The 21757-nt window shown below is 41.5% G+C and overlaps 1 protein-coding gene across 1 annotated transcript; it reads right to left on the reverse strand.

Annotated features, from left to right (window-relative positions):
- Nucleotides 1-9706: 9706 nt before the first annotated feature.
- LOC140715666 (probable G-protein coupled receptor 139) lies at nucleotides 9707-12125 on the reverse strand. Its single transcript, XM_073028032.1, has 2 exons — nucleotides 12056-12125; nucleotides 9707-10590 (listed from the first exon to the last, which is right to left on the reverse strand). Exons 1-2 carry the CDS (start codon nucleotides 12123-12125, stop codon nucleotides 9707-9709), a joined length of 954 nt encoding a protein of 317 aa, XP_072884133.1.
- Nucleotides 12126-21757: the final 9632 nt, after the last annotated feature.

Genomic DNA, 21757 nt, shown 5'->3' on the forward strand with positions numbered 1-21757 from the left:
TGTTTTTCCATTGAGCGTTACACTAACATCTTACAGCTCTCAACTCTGCTGCAAAATATTAATCTCTAAGAGTAGGTAGGCCTCTCTCCCCTTTTTCTTTTGCTAATTGCAAAGGTTTGAGACAGACTCTAGGTATTTCATCTTGCCAAATATATCTTGATAACATTTTGTTACATTCATTGAATAGATTTTGATTTTTTTTTTATTTATAGGGTCTGAAAGTGATATAATTGTGTGGGCAGTATATTCATTTCAATTGGCCCAAATCCTTGAACTGAGGCTAAAATAAGGAATTACGCACACACACACATACATACACACACACACACACACACACACACACACACACACACACACACACACACACACACACACACACACACACACACACACACACACATTATATATATATATATATAGGCTAATAATTGAATTCTGATAATTTTGCCAATCTTTTCGCATAAACGATGGCTAAATATTTGAAAGACTCTGTTTGCCTTGCCCAGGGATATCCACTTTCAATTTCTCTTGGTGGGCTATAGTTATACGAAAGTAATTGGGTTTTCTCTCTGTTGATCTTGTATCCTGATAATTGACCATATTGTTCAAAGAATTACATGAATTTAGGTTCAGAGTATGTTGGTTGCCCTAGATAGATCAAAATGTCATCCGCGTAGCAGGCCAATTTATGCTCTGTCCCTTTAATAGTAAATCCCCTGGTATCTTCATTTTCTCTGATGTTTTAAGCTAATGGTTCCAGGTATAATGCGAAGAGTAGCGGTGACCATGCACAACCCTGTTTCGTGCCCCTTTCTAGGGCAAAACTATTGGAAAAATATCCATTGATTTTAATCCTAGCGGTAGGGTTGTCGTATGGTGCCTGTATAAGTTTAATAATTGTGCCATGGAAACCAAATCCATGTAAAACTGTTAAAGAAAATTCCAATTAATCGAATCAAATGCCTTTTCAGCGTCCACGCTTAACACCTTTGTTTCGATTTTATTTTTTGTATATGATCCATAATGTGAAGTGTCCTTCGTATATTGTCTTGTGTCTGACGTTGTTGTATAAAACCTGTCTGATCGTTATGTATCAGTAGGGGTAGAAGCTGTTCTAATCGTTTGGCCATGATGGAGGTAAATAATCTACTGTCTACGTTAAGAACGGATATTGGTCTAAATGTCCCATATTCCATTTTATCCTTGCCTTATTTCGGTACAGCTGAGGTTATCGCTTCCTTCCAGCTGGGTGGCAATTGTGCCTTTTTTAGAGCCCAGTTGAGTGTGGGGAATAAAACAGGAATTAAATTATTTCAAATTCTTTGTACCACTCCGCCGTATACCCATCTGATCCCGGTTACTTGCTTAATTTAAGCTCAATCGTTGCAGATTTTAGTTCAACTTCAGTTATGTCGGCAGTCATCGTTCTATTTTGTTCTTCACTTAAAGTGGGTAACTCCAGAGAATTCAGGAAGGTGTCAATTTGGGTTATGCTTCCCCCTGGAACTTTAGAATATAGAGTTTTGTAAAATACTTAAAAACTTTCGTGAATTTCACTTAACATTTTTTGTAAATCGTTTTTGTTCTTGGTTCCCTAATTCTATGAATTGTATTTTCTGATATCTTTTTTTTCTCAATTTCCACGCCAGTATTCTCATAAACTTAGATCCACTTTCATAATGTCTCTGTTTAGGAAACATTAAATTTTTCCTCATCTTTTGCGTAGCCAAACTATTAATTTCATTCCATATTTTTTTAATTTTCTCTAATGTATCCTGTGCCAAATTCAATTTGTGTTTTTATTCTAGTTCCTGCAGCCTATTTTGTAATACCCCTAATGTTTTATTCCTTATTGAAGTATCGCTATAATTTTCCCTCTTAAAACAGAATGGGAGTTGAAACCTCTCTATTATCATTGAATTCTAAGTAAAGACAATTTTCTTCTTTCAATTTGTTCAATCAAATAGGGATCATTGAATAGTCTTGAATTTAGTTTCCAAATAGTATTCTTTGCTTGTACGTCAAAATCAACAGATAAATATATAGGTGCATGGTCACTTGCATCTATTGTCCCAATTCCACGGGTGTTTATTTTGTCTTTGACTTTTCCAAATGTTATGACGTGGTATATTCTTGTATATACAGAATGGTGCGGGGGGGGGGGCAGAATAACAAGTGTAATCCCTTCTGTTGGGGAAAAGGTCCCTCCATATATCAATTCGACCAACATCCTCAAAAAGTGTATCAACTTTCTTATGTAAGGATTTTGTTTCATGGGTTTTTGTATTGGAAGAGACTATCTTTGGTTGTAATTGTAAATTTAAGTCTCCCCCACATATCAGGAGAACTTCTGTTTCCGTTACCATAATATTCGTAGTTTCCTGAAAGAAACTAATATCACTTCCCGGGGGTGTGTATATATTATGTGGAAATTTGCGGCATATATGACTATATGATATATATGTTCAATATCTGAAATACATCTCATGGAAATGTTTGTTTGATGATGAACTTCAAAAAAAATTACAAAAATATAAATGGAGAGATACGTACTGAATAGACAGATACGGCTGATGCCTCCGGATAGCCAGGGCATGCTCGGAGCTACTGTTGGGCATGGCAGCCAGCATATCGCTGGTGGTACATTGCGCATAAGCGGACAGGTACCAGGAAATCCGAAAAAGTCACTGCTGACGTTCAAAGTAGACCATCGACACAGAAGCTGCGAATGCTGTCGGTGATCTAGGCAGAGCAGTCCAATTACAACTGAGCCCAACCAAGCAGTTAAGAGAAGAAACATAAGCACGAAATCTATAAAAGTAAGCATGTTCATAATTCGATACATTATCAAATAACGGAACTGAAGATTGGCATTACAATGTTGGCCTTAAAGAATGACAATCTACAAATCAGTGAATTCAGATGAATCAAGGACAGTGGAAGCAGACAGACTAATTGCCATTGTTCTTGCCGCAAGCTTGGGGATGGCGGCTGCCGTTTTGAAAAGACACTCTATTCTCCATTTTGTGACCTTGAATGCTGGGCTTGATAATTATTTTAAAGTAGACACGATGATACCTCTGGTAATCTGCTGGGCTGGAAGTGATTTCCAAATAAGAAGCTATTTCTGAGTTTTTCTTTGGTTGGCTATAACATGCAGGATTATGAATGTTGCAGTTGATGCCTGCCTGAAGTGATTCGAGCTTATTGCTGATTGAGAACAAAGAGTCATAAATTATTCACTATCCTTTGATGGGAAGAGGGCGATAAATGGATGCTGGCTTGGTGCAAAGCCAATAAAAAGATGTTAAAGAACAGACACATGACCTGTGGCCAATGACACTGGATTGCAATATTTTTATTGAAAAGGAATGGATATAAAAGTGGATGCTTCGTGTGTGCTTTCAGCGGTAACTTGGAGGAATAAACGTCGCAGATGCAAGCGTGAGCAACCCGACGTGAAGACGTGGCGTGTGAATCGGCACAACGTAAACTCCTTTGCCCCGATAATACCTTTGCTCTTCTTTGACTATTCAGGAGAGTCAGGGATACTTCGCGGGTATACCCACAAGGTATTTTCAGCATGAATTCACGTACTTGTTAGTTTAAACAAAAAAGGTTCTTGTCAGTAAATACAGAACTCTCTGTGCCTCACTAATCATCATTATAATTGGGTTTTTTTTTTAAACTACAGTATACAGAGACAATCTTCATCAACGGTTTCTCTTTAAGCAAGCAAATGGGCAACTAATACCGGATCAAAGTAGAGTGTTCGCAAAAAATAACACGTCAAACCAAATAAAGCATGAAATTGCTCAAGGGCTAGAAAGAATCCAACCGAAAAACCACAACAATGCTATGCAATACATTAGTGAGGATGCAACCCACCCTGCGCTTTTATTTCAAGTGCTTCACATATGGAGAGAGTAATGCCTTTGCAGAATGCTAATGACGAAGACGAGCTCAGAGACAAAATTATCCCTACTGTTGTTCTACTGTTTAACACCATACTAACAGAATATATGGGCATTGTTCCAACAAAAAGACACAACATACCAAAGCAAAATAATGTGAATACTTTTAACAATATATATATATATATATTACCACAATATTTAGGAAAATTGCAAACATTTGAAGAACTACACACAATAACGGACGATGAAGCATTAACAATAGTGTAATTCAGTGTCTCCAAAATTCAGGTTCTCATTAATAGAAACCCAAAACGAGCAAGGGAATTAGAACACCGCAACAGCAGAGGAGATTAGAAACAAGACAGAAACCTTAAGAGCAGAAATAGCTCGCCTAAAACAGTTGAAAATGGATAACCCATCAAGAATGTTAAGAGAAAAGCTAAGGAAATACTGAAAATTACAAGGTCCATAGATGATAGGATCAATGAAACGAAAGCGTTGTGGACTTGATAGATCCGTTAAAACAAAACTTTGGTGTACAGAAAGCCAGACTATATACTGCAGATACAAAGAATACGCCAGATTAAGAAAACAAATTCATGTACATTTGAAAAGGTTTATACAGGATACTGAAACTACATTCGACGCGCCAAAATGTCACCAACCCGTGGACAAAATTCCCAACAGACACGGATAAAATGAACTTTTGATCTATCATCTGATCAAAGAGGGTGACGCCCAATCAAGAAACAAGCTGAAGTAGGGTGGTAACGGAAGGCACACTGACCACTGAGGAAATGTAAATTCTTGACGTTACAATGGATATGCTAAAATTGTTTATAAAAATGCCCAGGCGGTTTTGCGCAGAGAAAAAAATAGAAGGCTTTTAACCCAGATAAATGCGAAGTGTTGCAACTCGGTAAGGCAAATACAAGGAGATAGTATATTGTTAAGGGCAAGACCTTTAAATGCGATACTGAGGTGAGAGATCTTGTAGCCCCATGGAAATGGCTACACAGGTCTATAGCGTGGTTAAGAAGGCTTTTGGAATGCTTGCTTTATCAGTCGAGGCATTGAGTTCAGAGAATAAGAAGTTTGGTTGCAGGTTTTTAAAACTCTGGTTAGCCACGTTTGGAGCATTACATGTAACTCTGTCGCCCTACTATAAGAAATATGCTGAGTCTTTGGGGAGGAACACATGAGGTTTATCAGAATTCTGTCTGGTTTCGAGGGCATGTGCTATCATGAGAGTCTGGGCGTACATGGGATGTTTTCTTTGAAGCAGCGGAGGCTGCGCCGAGATCAAATAAAGGATCATTAGATTATGAGGGGCACAAGCAGAGTAGACAGTGAGTATGTCTGAACGAGTTAGAAATGTCTAATACCAGAGGGCATGCATTGAAGGTGAAGTGATACTTTGGTTCAAAGGGGATGTGAGTGGCAAGTTTCTTGTTCACAGAATAGTGGATGCCTGCAATGCGCTGTCTGGTATGGTGGTAGAGGCAAATACGTTTTTTAAGAGGCGTTCAGATAATCACATAATTTTTGGCAGGTCAAATATGATGACAGATTAAAATATTAATGGTAAGGCTCTCGGCAACGGGGAGGATCAGAGGGATCTTGGGGTGCGGGTCCATAGGACGCTCAAGGCTGCTGCGCAGGTTGACTCTGCGGTTAATAAAGCATACCGAGTATTGGCCTTCATCAATCGCGGGATTGCGTTTAGGAGCCGAGAAGTAAAGTTGCAGCTTGATAGGACTATGGTCAGACCCCACTTGCAGTACTGTGATCAGTTCTGGTCGCCTCACTGTAGAACTGATGTAGAAACCATACAAAGAGCGCAGACGAGAATTACATCGACGTTGCCTGGATTGGGTAGGATGCCTTGTGAGAATAGGTTGATGGAACTCGGCTTTATCTCTTTGGAGCGACGGAGAGGTGTCCTGATAGAGGATTATAACATGATGAGAGGCATTGATCGTGTGGATAGTCAGAGGCTTTTTCCCATGGCTGCAACGGCTAGCACGAGAGGGAAGAGTTTAGGGTGCTTGGAAGGTGGTATAGAGGTGATATCAGAGGGGTTTTTTAACGCAGGGAGTGGTGAGTGCGTAGAATGGGCTGCCGGCGACGGTGGTGGAGGATGATAAGATAGGGACTTTTATGAGGGTCCTGAACATGTACATAGAGCTCAGAAAAATTAAGGGGTATACGTAACACTAGGTAATTTCTCAGGTAAGGACATGTTCGGCACAACTTTGTGGACCGAAGAACCTGTTTTGTGCTTTAGGTTTTCTCTATTTCTATGTTTCTAAATGTGAGTAAGAGGGAAGGTATGGACATTGTGTTGGTAGGAGAGATTCGTCCTCGAGGGTTTTTGATTTACTTTTCGACAAAACATTTTGGGCCGAAAGGCCTGTTTCTGTGCTGTACTCTTCTCCCGCTCAGTGACTGGACACAATCCAACTCCGAAGAACTATCACACTATGCTTAAGGTGCTGTCTGACCAATGCCTTCTGAAATTCTTCCTCATCAGTAATTAACAGGACCCCTCTTTAATCCGTAGCTATGGCCTCTGGTCTTAGACTCTCCCACCAGAGGAAACAACCTCTCCACCATTAACGCTTTTCACCATTGGGTAAGTTTCAATTAGGTCATACCTCATTCTTCTAAATTCTAGAGAATACTGGCTCAGAGCAAATGAACGTGCTTCATATGTCAAGTCATTCGGTCGTGGAAACATTATCGTGAACCTCCTTTGAACTGTCTCCAGTTACCACGTATCCTTTCTAAGATAAGGGTCCCAAATCAGCTCACAATACACTAAATGAGGTGTCATCTGTACCTTATAAAGTTTCAAAATATATCATTGCTTTTATCTTCTAGTCCCACGGAAATGAAGGCTATCAATGAGTTTGCCTACCTCACCACAGACTCAACAAGTTCTTTTGTGCCTCAGAGACTTGGATTTTCTCTCCATATAGAAAATAGTCAACCTTTCATTATTCCACCAAAGTGCATGACCAAACGCTTCCCGACACAGTTTTCCATCTTCCACCTTTTGCGCAATAATCCTCCCTACTTTCTCAAAACTGCCTACCTTTCATTTATCGCCTGAAAACCTTGCAACAAATCCATCAATTCCATCATCCAAATCACTGGCATATAATGTCTAAATTATCGGCCCCAAGACAGACTCCTGTGGAACACCAGTAGCCAACCAGAAAGTGTTCCCTTTATTCCCATACTTTGCATCCTTCCAGTCAACCATGCTAGACTCTTCACTGTAATACTATGGGCACATAGCTTGTAATACAGCCTCATGTGTGACACCTTGTCAAATGCCTTCTGAAAATCCAAATGCACAACATCTACTAATTCTGCTTTGTCTATCCTGCTTGTTATTTCTTCAAAGAATATCAACAGATTTGTCACTCAAGATTTTTCCTTGAGGACACTGTGCTAACTATGGCCTATTTTATGATGTGCCTCCAAATACTTTGGGGTCTCATCCTTAATTATCCAAACTAATGTCTTCCCAACCACTAAAGACAATCAAAATGGCATATAGTTTCCTCTCTTCTGCTTCTCTCCCTTCTTGAACAGCGGTGTGACATGTGCATATTCCAGTCTTCCTGAACCATTTCAGAATCTAGTGATTGTTGAAAGATAATCTTTTCAGCCACCTCTTTGAGAACCCTGGTGTATATACCTTTCGATGCAGGTGACTTACCTACCTTCAAACCTTTCAGTTTCCCAAGAACCTTCTCACTAGCAATGGTAACTTCACACACTTCATGAACGTTGAGACGTGGAACTTCAGCATACTGCTCGTGTCTTCCGGTCAGGACGCTGGAGCAGTGAACCAATCGCAGACCCAGTACAGTGCACAGAGTGATATTAATTGAAAAATAAATCCCGAAGTGCAAACAAAGTCGGCGTCAAAGTTCAGACAGAGATCAAAACATCCATAGAAATCCAAAAACCAGAATCGGGAAACAGGCCGAGTCGATATTCAGACAGACAGAGTACAGATTCGAATGCTGGAAAGACTCAGGAAAATTCACTGCCGCAATCTGGGCACAAGCAGGTAAAAACACAGGACTAAAATACACTGAGCAATAAACAGAAAGACAGACGATAGGTAGTGCGCAATTAGACAGCGGTGGCAGCAAAACAGGTAATAATGAGAAACAGGTGAGAGGCAGAGTATTCAATAACACAGAGGCCGGAGGAAAGCAGAAGAGGGGAGAGGAGCACTTCTGCAATGAAATCAAACAAGAGCACATGGCGATACAAAACCACAGACTGACGGCTGGGGGAAAATTACAAAAACATAAAGTTCAACTGGAGGTACTGACACTTCCACAGTTAAAGCCGATTGAAAATGCTTCTTCAGTTCATTGTCCATATCCTTGTCCCATTACTACCTCCCTAGCATCGTTTTCCAGCGGGTAGACATCCAGCGCCGTCTGTTTCACTTTATTATCTGAAAAAAACTTTTGGTAGCCTCTTTAATATTATTGGCTAGCTAACTTTAGTATTCCACCTTTACCTTCTTTTATTTCCCTTCTGTTGGTTTTTCACCCCAATCCCAATCCTCTAACATCGCATCTGAAGAAAACACTTGTGTAACTCACCGTATTGTCTTCGAACAGCAATAGACAGTTCTGGAACACAAGAGTTTCTTCAGATGGTGGAAAGTTTGAGCAAAGCGCACACAATGTAGAAACACTGTAGTTCAAGCAGCATCTATGGAAGGGAATAAATCGTTGACATTACAGGCTGAGGCCCTTCATCAGGACTGGAAGGTAAGTGAGAAGATTGCAGAATATTATGGCAAGGCAGAGAAAGGAGCAAAATCGAAATTGATGCATGTCTCAGGTGAAGGTACAGGTGAGTGAGTCGGCGAGAGAGATGAAGTCAGAAGCTGAGCGGTGATAGGCGTAAAGGCTGCGAAAGAACGAATCCGATAGGAGAAGGGAGTGGAACATGGGAAAAGTCAAGGACAAAGGGCACCAGAGGAAAGTGATAGAAATTTGAGGAACAGAGAAGTGTTAAGAGCTGATTAAATAGAGAAATGGGAGAAGAGAAGGGGAGGGAAAGAGGTTATCAGAATTTAGAGAAATCCTTATTGATATCTTCAGGCTGGAAACTATCCATGCAGACTTTGAGGCGCTCTTTCTCTTTCTTGAGAATGGACACATCGCGGCAGTACAGGAGGTCATGAATCAAAATTTCGGAATGGAATGGCGACTGGACGTAACATGGTTGTTCAGCGGGAAATCCTGTAAGTAGCAGATTGAGTGAAGGGTAGCCCACTCTATGTCGAGTCCCGATGTAGCGGAAGTCGCAGCAGGAGCCCTGGATTCCCCAGATGATCCTGACAGACCCACCGGTGAAGTGTTACATCAACTGGAAGAATCTGAATGGTGATAAAGGAAGAGGTGAATGGGCAGGTGTAGAATTTCGTTCGCTCCCAGAAATGAGGGCCAGGAAGGCGATCAGAGGAGAGTGAAAATGGATAAGGAAATCACGGAGAGAGCAATCACTGCGGAACGTGGAGAGAGGGGATAATGGGAGGGCACAGATGACTATTTTTTTCCACAATATCTGAAAACAGACTATCAAGTCATTATTTTGGTTAAATAACGACGGGCTAACAGGGAATTAAAATTGCGTCTGAAGTTTGGAGCAAATTGATATGTTATTCAAACAAAACGGATTTGCACATTTAATGCAATTTTTCTTTTCTCAGGAACCTGCCACTTTTGCGACTTAGCCAAAGAATGTTAGATGTTCCGCGTAAGTTTCACCAGCACTTTCAACTCTTTCCTGAACTTGTTTTGAGTAACTGCATAGATAAACGTGTTTGTGCAGCAACTCAACATCTGAAGCACATTGGCAGTTTCCATCAGGATGAATCTGGGGTCGTTGTAGCCATTAATTGTATAACCAACTTGAAATCGCTGAATTAGGAAGTGAATAACATACGGAGTCCAAAGAAGGATGAAACATCCCGAGATTGCAAAGAGCAGGAGAATGGACTTTCTCCGGCTTTCCATTTCTGGGTCTCGCTGTTTCTCTCCCGTGCAGTAACTACGGAGTCTCTTACGGGCCCGGCTGGCCGCCAAAATGTGCCTGACAGTCAGAGTGTTGAACAAGAGAATAAGCAGGAAAGGGAGGCAAGGAGTCAAAACGCGATCGGTCCAATCAAATATAGTCCAGAGGATAAAAGAATATCGATCGTCCTTCTGTTTGCAATACCAGGGCACGTTGTCAATGACGTACATGGGTTCGAGCAAAAAGTACCAGGGAATGTTGATCACGCAGCCCAAAGTGCAGACGACAGAGACAACAATGCCGGCGGTTCTGTGGGTGCAATACTTTACTTTGAGTTTCTGCCAGCAGATGGCAACATATCGGTCAAAGGTGAACGTGACCGTTAACCAAACCGAAGTAACTCTGGCGGCGTAAATTAACGCAATGCTCAAACTGCACACGGGTGTGATGGATAGGAAACTACCGGGAAAGTAAATAGCGGGAATCCGGTTTAAAATCACAGCGGTGATGATTACTAGAAGATCCGTCGCCGCCATGGAGACGAGGTATCGGCTGATACATCTGGACAGGCCGCATTTTCCTCGGGACAGGATCACAATGGCCACTATATTAACTGTAGGGGGAACAATAGGAGATTAGTGATATAGCACACTCACAATAAAAGTAATTCAGAACGTTCAGCGCAGTAATTTGCGTAATTTCGGAACGTCACCCATCAAACTTTGACAAACATCTATCGATGCTCTGCAATGTAGACTTTCTTAACTATTTGTCTTACGGCCTGGTATAGAAACCACAGTGACCAGGAGCTAAAACAAGTACAGAAAAAGCCCCCTGGGCTTGATTAAGTAATACGCAGATATCAAATTTAGACTCTGACTTTATGTACTTTATTAAGTACACCTGCACAAGTGCAAACCTGATCAGCTAATCACGTGGAAACAACTCAATACATGAAAACATGCCGAATTGTCAAGCGGCCGTGATCCCAAAATGGGGTCAACGTAACCCTCGGTTCGTGGTAGAGACCATGACATTAAAAAATTGTTGTTCAGACCAAATATGAGAATGGGAAACCGTGTGATTTCAATAATCCTGACGGTGGAATGATTGTTGGTGCCACACGGGGTGATTTGAGTATCTCAGAAACTTCTGATCTTGTGGGAATTTCACACTCAATGGTCTTCAGAAGAACAAAAATAAACATCGAGTGGGCGTCAGATCTGCAGACGAAAACGCCTTGGTAATGAAAGGGTACAGTTGAGAATGGCTGGAACGGGTCAAGCTGACAGGAAGACAACAGAAACTCAAATAACTATGGATTTTCCCAAACTCTCGGAGAAGTGTTAGTTCTCGATGTGTGCTTAATGTAGAGAATATTTGCTTCAGAGTTAACCCACTTCAGAAAATGTCAGCAATAGTCCTAAATAAGGCGAAATCAGTGCACGAAGAGTTAAAAATTAGATCAATCGTCAATACAGCGTGTTAAAGATGCTTTCACTTCTGTTACCGAGACTACGGCGTGTTCCCAATATTTAAAAAATTGTTCTCAATATTTTTTTTAAAACCTAACATTTAATTGCTTTACGATCCGCCAAATAGCTGCTGCACGTTTAGTGTGTCAAGAAATTCGGCCAGTTAAATGCCTAAAACTAATGCAGTCAGATTACTGTTATCATTCCCTACCCTCTATATATTGTCACGTTGGTCCTATCGACCTCGTCATGACGAGCATAGCTGTATTAATTTATATGATTTGATGTATAAGATTTGTGCAAAAGTCTTAGTTATATATGTAGCTCCATTTTGTAGATACAGTACACCGCAAAAGCCTTAGGCACCCTAGACAATGTGCCGAAGACTTTTGCATAGTTCTGTATATGTCATAAATACTATGTAATCGTTTTTTACATAAAATGCATGAAAGAACATTGGCCACTTTATTAGGGACACCAGTTGAATTGCACTTTGATACAAATATCTGCTCGGCCAATTACGTGGCAGCTATTCAATTCATAAAGATCACGAGAGCATGATCCGTAAGACTACAAATGTTAAAATAGTAAGATATTCTTTACCTGGAACCGCGATCACTGCAAGAGCCGTGTAGTAAATAGCGTACACCAGGCCTCTGGGAGGGGCGTGCATTATCTGTGAGGTTATGAAAGACCCGTTACGAGCATCAATCGCTCTTTTCTCGATTTCGGAAGGAGCCTTTAATATACATGACGTTCTACCGCGGAAGTTAGTTAAATAAGGTCATGCTGTTTACAATTCAGTCATGTGAAATAACATTAATTTAAGATACAGTCGGGGAACAAACAAACTGACGTCACTATTACCATTACTAACAACTAATGAAAGAACAGATTTGGTAACATCCCCATTAGAGTGACCTCGTGAATTAGAAAACTGCTGCAGTTCTTCTCGCCGCACTATGAAATTTGTGTTGGATGGGGGAGGGGGAGGTGTAGGGGTGAACCATGTGTACACTTTTAAACCTTAATCTGCTAAATTCAACAATCGCTATTCACTTTCCGGCCTTGTCATGCCGAAGACACCAATATGATATGTGATATGAATTGATTATAAATGATATTTATATATTTTATAGGTAATCCATGTTATGTGTATGTATATGTACACATATATAAATAAATAAACAGAATACATACACACAGTGGCGACGCTAAGACAAATACCCGGTCAGCCAAGCACATGACATATGATCAGATGTCAGAGAAGCAGAATTAGGCCACTCAGCCCATTGGAATCTGCTCTACCTTTCCATTATGACTGATTTATTATCGCTCACCACTCCGTCCTCCTGCATTCCTCTGGTAACAGTTGAGGCCCTTAGAAATAAGGAACCTATCAATCTCCGCTTAAAAAACACCTTGTGATTTGTTCTCCACGGCCGCCTGAGCCGATTAATTCCACATATTCGACACCGTCTGGCTGAAGATATTCTCCGCATCTCTGCCCAAAATGGACAACCTGTAATTCTAATGCTGTGCCCGCTGGTCCTGGCACAAAGTCATGCCGACTTCAGAACTCTGAGGCACATGGGTAAGTACATAGGGATAATTCACTGGCAGTTTAATCATGCCGGATCAACAGCTGGTGCGGTCAATAATAGAATGAAACTCAAACACAGCAGGAGAGGTACACAACAAGTGAATATTAACGTTAACTTGAACTTGGGCAGGTATAAGTATGGCAAATGTTCAGAGGCGTATGAAACCCGTGCAAGTAAACGGGGATACATTAGGTACACCAGTCAGGCAAAGTGCAAAGTTCAAAGTTGAGTTATATTCAAAGTACCTACATGCCACCTGGAGATTCATTTCCATGTGGGCGTCCACGGTAAATGGAATGAAAAACAATATAATCAAAGCAAAGCTCTACAGTAACAGGGATTGAAAACCAAGTAACGTGCAAATACTATCTAAATAAGTAAATAGATAGGTAAATAATTAACCCTAACATACTGTTTATATTCTATAACTTCACAATATGGTGCGGATCAATTTTAACCCGGCCCAAGAATCCTCTCATAATAAGTGGCTATACCAATTTTAGAACCACATATCTATTTAGAATGTATGCATAGACTATCTGACAAAAGAAATGGGTGGTTAATCCTTAATGGATGTTTCAGACATGTAAAATCCATTTCAATACATGCGGGTCGAATGTGTGTGTGTGTGTGTGTGTGTGTGTGTGTGTGTGTGTGTGTGTGTGTGTGTGTGTGTGTGTGTGTGTGTGTGTGTGTGTGTGTGTGTGTGTGTGTGTGTGTGTGTGTGTGTGTGTGTGTGTGTGTGTGTGTGTGATTTTGAACCTGGTGGTCTTAATCCTAAGGCCTGATTACTGAGGGCCTGTGCGACTGAGCTGGGAGAACCACTACAGCGCATCTTCAACATGAGCCTGGAGCAGAGAAGAGTACCCAGACAGTGGAAAACATCCTGTATTGTCCCGGTACCGAAGAAACCACAACCAAAGGAGTTGAATGACTTCAGACCTGCTGCCTTGACGTCGCACGTGATGAAGACCATGGAGCGGCTGATAATACAGAATCTGAGGCCACAAACCAGGCACACCCAGGATCCTCTTCAGTTTGCGTATAAGGAGAAGGTGGGAGTGAAGGATGCTATCATGTATTTGCTGCACAAATCACTCTCTCACCTAGATGGGGCCAGTTGTGCTGTGAGGATTACATTCCTTGACTTCTCTAGTGCCTTTAACACCATCCAGCCCAAGATCTTAAGGCACAAACTAACGGAGATGGGAGTAGACTCTCACATGGTGGATTGGATAGTGGACTACTTGACAGATAGACCTCAGTATGTGCGGTTGGGAGACTGTAGGTCTGACACGGTGGTCAGCAGCACAGGAGCGCCGCAGGGAACCGTACTCTCTCCGGACCTGTTCACCCTGTACACATCAGACTTCCAATATAACTCGGAGTCCTGCCATGTGCAGAAGTTCGCTGATGACACGGCCATAGGGGGGTGTGTCAGGAATGGACAGGAGGAGGAGTATAGGAAACTGATACAGGACTTTGTGATATGGTGCAACTCAAACTACCTGCGTCTCAATATCACCAAGACCAAGGAGATGGTGGTGGACTTTAGGAGATCTAGGCCTCATATGGAGTCAGTGATCATTAATGGAGAATGTGTGGAGCAGGTTAAGACCTACAAGTATCTGGGAGTACAGTTAGACGAGAAGCTAGACTGGACTGCCAACACAGATGCCTTGTGCAGGAAGGCACAGAGTCGACTGTACTTCCTTAGAAGGTTGGCGTCATTCAATGTCTGTAGTGAGATGCTGAAGATGTTCTATAGGTCAGTTGTGGAGAGCGCCCTCTTCTTTGTGGTGGCGTGTTGGGGAGGAAGCATTAAGAAGAGGGACGCCTCACTTCTTAATAAGCTGGTAAGGAAGGCGGGCTCTGTCGTGGGCAAAGTACTGGAGAGTTTAACATCGGTAGCTGAGCGAAGGGCGCTGAGTAGGCTACGGTCAATTATGGAAAACTCTGAACATCCTCTACATAGCACCATCCTGAGACAGAGAAGCAGTTTCAGCGACAGGTTACTATCGATGCAATGCTCCTCAGACAGGATGAAGAGGTCAATACTCCCCAATACCATTAGGCTTTACAATTCAACTGCCAGGACTTAAGAACTTTTTAAAAGCTATTATTAATGCTTTTTGAGATAGTGATTTAGATGCATATCATATTTTTTACTGAGTTAAGTATTGTATGTTATTAGTTTTGCTACAACAAGTGTATGGGACATTGGAAAAAAAGTTGAATTTCCCCATGGGGATGAATAAAGTATCTATCTATCTATCTATCTATCTATCTATCTATCTATCTGATGGCAGCAGCGAGAAGAGCGCATTACCTGGGTGATGGAAATCCCTGATGAAGGATGCTGCTTTCCTACGCCAATGTTTCATGCAGATGCGCTCATTGGTTGTGATAGATACAGTCGTGATGTACCGGGCCGAATCCATTACCTTCTTTAGCATTTTCCGTTCATAGGCATACTAGGGAGCGATGCCGCCAGTCAACATACATAGTGAGGGAGATGGCAGAAGAAACCCATCTGTACCATTATATCTATACTGCTCTAAAGTAATTGCTGGAACAATACCTTCTCTCTATCAGATAATGCTGGCGTTTCAAGGACAAGGTCGCAATGTAATTAAAATTCTGTGAACCATATAACTATATAACAATTACAGCTCGGAAACAGCCATCTCGGCTCTTCTAGTCTGTGCCGAACGCTTACTCTCACCTAGTCCCACCGACCTGCACTCAGCCCATAACCCTCCGTTGCTTTCCTGTCCATATACCTATCCATTTTTTTAATGACAACATCAAACCTGCCTCTACCTCTTCCACTGGAAGCTCGTTCCACACAGCTACGATTCTGAGTAAAGTTCCCCTCGTGTTATCCCTAAACTTTTGCCCCTTAACTCACAACTCATGTCCTCTTGTTTTAATCTCCCCTATTCTCAATGGAAAAAGCCTATCCACGCCAACTCTGTCTATCCGCCTCAAAATTTTAAATACTTCTATCGTCCCCCCTCAAGCTTCTACGCTCCAAAGAATAAAGACCTAACTTGTTCAACCTTTCTATGTAACTTAGGTGCTGAAATCCAGGTAACATTCTAGTAAATCTTCTCTGTGCTCTCTCTATTTTGTTGACATCTTTCCTATAATTCGGTGACCAGAACTGTACAAAATACTCCAAATTTGGCCTCGCCAATGCCTTGTGTAATTTTAACATTACATCCCAACTCTTATACTCAATGCTCTGATTTATAAAGTCAAGCATACCAAAAGCTTTCTTCTCCACCCTATCCTCATGAGATTCCACTTTCAGGGAACTGTGCACTATTATTCCTAGATCACTCTGTTCTACTGCATTCCTCAATGCCCTACCTTTTACTATGTATGTCCTATTTTGATTAGTCCTACCAAAATTCAGCAACTCACACTTACCAGCATTAAGCTCCATCTGCCATCTTTCAGCCCACTCTTCTAACAGGCCTAAATCTCTCTTCAACTTTTGAAAACCTACTTCATTATCCACAACGCCACCTATCTTCGTATCATCTGCAAACATACTGATCCAATTTACCACCCAATCATCCAGATCGTTAATGTATATGACAAACAACATTGGACCCAGTATACATCCCTGAGGCACACCACTAGTCATCAGCCTCCAGCCTGACAAACAGTTATCCCCCACTACTCTTTGGCATCTCCCATCCAGCCACTGTTGAATACATTTTACTACTTCAATATTAATACCGAACGATTGAACCTTCCTAACTAACCGTCCGTGCGGAACCTTGTCAAAGACTTTACTGAAGTCCATATGGACAACATCCCTCGTCAACTTTCCGAGTAACCTCTTCAAAAATTCAATAAGATTTGTCAAACATGACCTTCCACGCACAAATCCTTGTTGACTGTTCCTAATCAGACACTGTCTATCCAGATATTTATATATACCATCTCTAAGAATACTTGACATTAAATTACTCACCACTGACGTGAAACTTACAGGCCGATAATTGCTAGGTTTACTCTTAGAACCCTTTTAAATAATGGAACCACATTAGCAATAAGCCAATCCTCCAGCACCATCCCCGTTTCCAATGACATTTGAAATATTTCTGTCAGAAACTCCGCTATTTTTACACCACCTTCCCTCAAAGTCCTAGGGAATATCCTGTCAGGATCCGGAGACTTATCCACTTTTATATTCTTTAAAAGCGCCAGTACTTCCTCTTCTTTAATGAACATTAGAATCAGAATCAGTTTTCAATCACTGCTATGTGTATCAATTATTTTGTTTCGCGCAAGCATACCAAAAGCTTTCTTCACCACCCTATCCACATGAGATTCCACCTTCAGGGAACTATGCACCATTACTACTAGATCACTCTGGTCTCGCACAAGCAGCACATTGAAATATTGACTTCACCTTGTTCTCTGAGATAGTCTAATGGAATCGACGTTGACTAGTTTGCCTCCAGCTCTGGCCTACTTATGAGCATCAAATTCCTGAGAAGGCGCTGGCTACAATCCGATATGCATTTTTATTTTTTTATAATCATCAGAACAAAAGAACCAAAGATGTCGAGTGTGTGTACATGGGTGAATTATCCATTCAGAAATCTGATGGCGGGGTGGTCGGGGAGGACAGTTCTTAAACCGTTAAGTGTCTGTAGGCTCGGGCACCTCCTTCCCGCTGGTAGCAATGAGAAAAGGACATGTCCTGGTCGATACCATACCAATCCTGGGGTGTGGGGGGGGGGGGCGTGGGAAGTGGGGAGACTGCGCCGGAGTTCGGATTTCAATGCCCTCTGTCCGTACTCCCGGTGGAATGTGTGTGTTGTCCATGGTGTTCTAGAAACCTCATGCAGACCAGAGGTGTACCAGGTAGGATATTTAGTCATTATCCATTGTACCGTGATTTAGTTTGGGTTAAATAGGACTTGACGGGGATTGCTGGGTCGGCAACAGCCCGAAGGTCCGGTACGGCATACTCCACGCTGCATCACTGAAGACAGAAAATAATAAATCTCTACGTTTGCCTGATCCAGATGTGATTTACAAAAGGCGATCCAGATTATGTGAAATTTTATTTTCTGAGCCATATGTTGTTCAACACCGCGGATTTGCATGATGTTTCTTGACTGTGAGAGTCAATCTCTCATAACCTGCCTCGAAGATGATTATGGTAATAACAATAATAATTATTACAATAATATTGGAGATCTCATGTCAGAAAAAGAAAGCTTCCTTGTGGAAATACAGGACCAGGTGGTTAACACAAAACCACAAACTAAAATTCAATACAGGACCAACAAATGCAGAAAGTGCCAAGGGAAACCAAAAACAACATATTACAGGAACCTGCAACAATTTAACTCAATCTGATTACTTATACAGGCGCACCTCTAGAAGCACGCTCCATTTATTAAAATCTTGCTTTAAATACAATCTCAACATAAAACATAATTTGCTATAAAGGTGGAATGTCCGAGTCCCAGAACTTATATACCGACGTATCCGTGACAATCCATACTAATCATCCACATATAATAATATAGGATAAGCAAACAAGAACAAATTACTTCATAGATATCGTCATTTCAAACACACATTCCAACAGAAATCAATAACAGAAAAACAACAGACCTTTGCTGAATTAACATAGGAAAGTGAAAGTCTATGGAACATGGACAGGGCATGCATTGTCCCGATAGTAATATCTCCAACTAGCATCATCAAAAAGGCACTACACAATAGTATTAAACCATTAGGGCAGCACGATAATAACTATTGTGCCTTCAGAACGCACAATACTAAACACCACTAGATTCGTCCGCAAGTTCCTAGCAATTGAGGAATCAGCGTGCTTGGTAATGACCGTACCTCAGCTTTTACCAGCCGGAACTGAGAAAAAATAATAATTTGATGACGAGGGAGATGAAGCAAGCTGGATTATAGTGGAACAAAGCAACTCACACACGATTGGAGAATTTCAAATTCCTGAAGTTACAATGGACATGCAAAAAAAGAGGTTATAAAAATCCACACAACGGAAAAGTGATAATATTCATATGTGTTGGTACAATTATTACTTGCCCTCAACCGAAAATGTTAATATCTATTAATAATTTTCTTTAAAATCATGATAAAGTGCCTGAATATTTTTGTTATAAAGAAAATGTTTCTTTTACCTGAAGAAGAAATCAGAAACAATCCATCCAGATATCTCCCTATTACTTGTTAAAAAACGAGACATAAAAATATAACACTGTATCATGTATCCCGCAACTGACCACAATTTCTTTACTGAAGAATTGAAAGGTTACTATAAGGGTATGAAAGGACGTGATGAAGAACTAATTCGAAATGAAACCTGGCGGAAAATCAGAAATATTTCATGTTGCTGTATTGATTGCCAAATATTATTTGACTCTGTCTCACAATTATGGTTAATAGAGGTTCTTCATGTGTACAAAATGCGCACAATACTTGTGCTATGCCATCAACATCTGATGAAGCATTGGCGTAATATTAGCACCTTATCTGCAAACAACAAAAAGACAACAAACACCTTTATCAAAATAAACCGAGTCATTTTCGACGGCGACTCTCCAATGTCATTGTTGTTCTCTCTACCTTTAAAGCTGCACTCTAATTCACTGAATTAGCCGGACATTGTGTATCAAATCAGAAAAAAAAACGAAATTAATTTCACATTGACACACCTTCTATCCATGGGTGAATTGAAATTATACGCACCATCATCAGTAAAAATAAAGTAATTAATTCAAACAGCAGAACTTCAGACTAGATAACTGCCGAAAAACCCATAAGAACCATACGGATGTAATAATATAGGATTAAGAAGCAAGAACAATTTACTAAAAAGATTCAGCTTCTCCAAACACATGCTGAAATCAATAAATGAAAGCAGCAGAAATATACTGAATTAAAAGAGGAAATAGAACGACGATGTAACATGAACCTAGACCTGATAGTAATACTTTTATATACTAACACCCCAAAGGGCGCTAGACAAGAGCATTAAGCAATTTGGGCTACACAGCAATATCTATGTAAAGTTTCAAATAACTACTAAAATAAACACAATAACGTTGGTAGCAATTGAGAAATGTATTGAGAAATACACAAAGTACACGGCAGAGGCTGTGGTCAAATCAAAACGTACAAGAAACGCTGGATGAACTCAGCAGGTCGGGCAGTATCCGTTGAAAGGAACAGTCAACTTTTCGGGCCGGGACCCTTCGTCAGGACTAAAGAAGGAGGGGGCGGGGGCCCTATAAAGCAGGTGGGGGGAGGGTGGAACGTGCCAGGTAAAAAACCAATCAGAGGAAAGATCAAGGTGTGGGGGAGGGGAAGCAGGGAGGCGATAGGCCAGAGAGGTGAAGAAGGAATCTAAGGGGAAAGCACTAGGGGTAGTAGAAGAAGGAAGAATCATGAGAGGTGATAGGCAGCTAGAGGGGGTGGCTGAGTGAAAGTCGGATGGGGGAAGGGAGAGGGAGGGAATTCGTCGAGCACCTACGCTCCGTCCGCCACAGCAGACAGGATCTCCGGGTTGCCACCCACTTCAACTCTCCTTCATATTCCCATTCGGACATGTCCATACATGGCCTCCTCTACTGCCATGATGAGGCCAAACTTCAGTTGGAGGAACAACACCTCATATACCGTCTGGGTTGTCTCCAACCCCTTGTTATCAACATTGAATTCTCCAACTTGCGGTAGTTCCCTCCCTTCCCTTCCCCCACGCAGCAGGATTAAACCAACAGAATAGCAGAGACCGATACAGTTTGGCACACAACAGCGTCAGCAAAGTTATCAGTCAGCTCTGAATTCCAGATATGACTGTCTGGGGACTACTTCTCCATATATTTCCTCGGGGTGTAATTATGAAGCTTTTCCTATGAAAGGGTGAAATCATATTGCAGAGAAATATTAAAATCAGAGTTAGGGTTTTATGACAGTTTCCTTTTCCTACACGAACTGCCAACCACGGCTGACAAGCCCCATCGGCCCGAGGGGACGTGTTATGGCGTCAGAAATCCATCTTTTCTTCTTTGCCTGTTGGTACTGCTGGGATCAGTGGCGAAGATACCCGTGGAAGCCAGGATGTGGGCTTGGTTGTCAGAGGTTATGAGCGATCCACGCCATTGGGAGATTTTGATATGCAGTGGAAGCTTATACCCACTACACTCACTTCCAGCCATAACAACCCTAAAGGAACATTCCATGGGTCACAGTTCTGCTGGATTCAGGAGCAAGAACCTTGCTGGCATAATTCCCACTCTAAGACATATGTCAGTCTAAAGGTCGCAACTGCAAAGACAAGGAATGATTCAGCCCCTCTTCCACTAACCACATGTCAGAGGAGATGTATCAGGAGCAAAGAACCACCCACGACTCCAACGCAACCCTGCACGACTCTTCGCTTCACCAAGCGAAATCCGTGCACAGAGACAAGATGCCTGAACGGAGACGTATACGAATATTGAAATGCCTAGATAGAGTGGAGAAGTTGTTTCCCATTCTAAATGAGTCTAGGGCAAGTGGGCATAGCTTCAGAATAGCAGGACAAAGAGGAGAAAGAATTTCTTTAGTGAGAGAGTGGCGAATGTGTGGAATTTGTTGCTAGACAGCTGTGGAGACCAAGTTTTGAGTGTATTTGATGCAGAGATTG

The sequence above is a fragment of the Hemitrygon akajei genome, chromosome 24 (assembly GCF_048418815.1).
Source record: "Hemitrygon akajei chromosome 24, sHemAka1.3, whole genome shotgun sequence".
NCBI lineage: Eukaryota > Metazoa > Chordata > Chondrichthyes > Myliobatiformes > Dasyatidae > Hemitrygon > Hemitrygon akajei.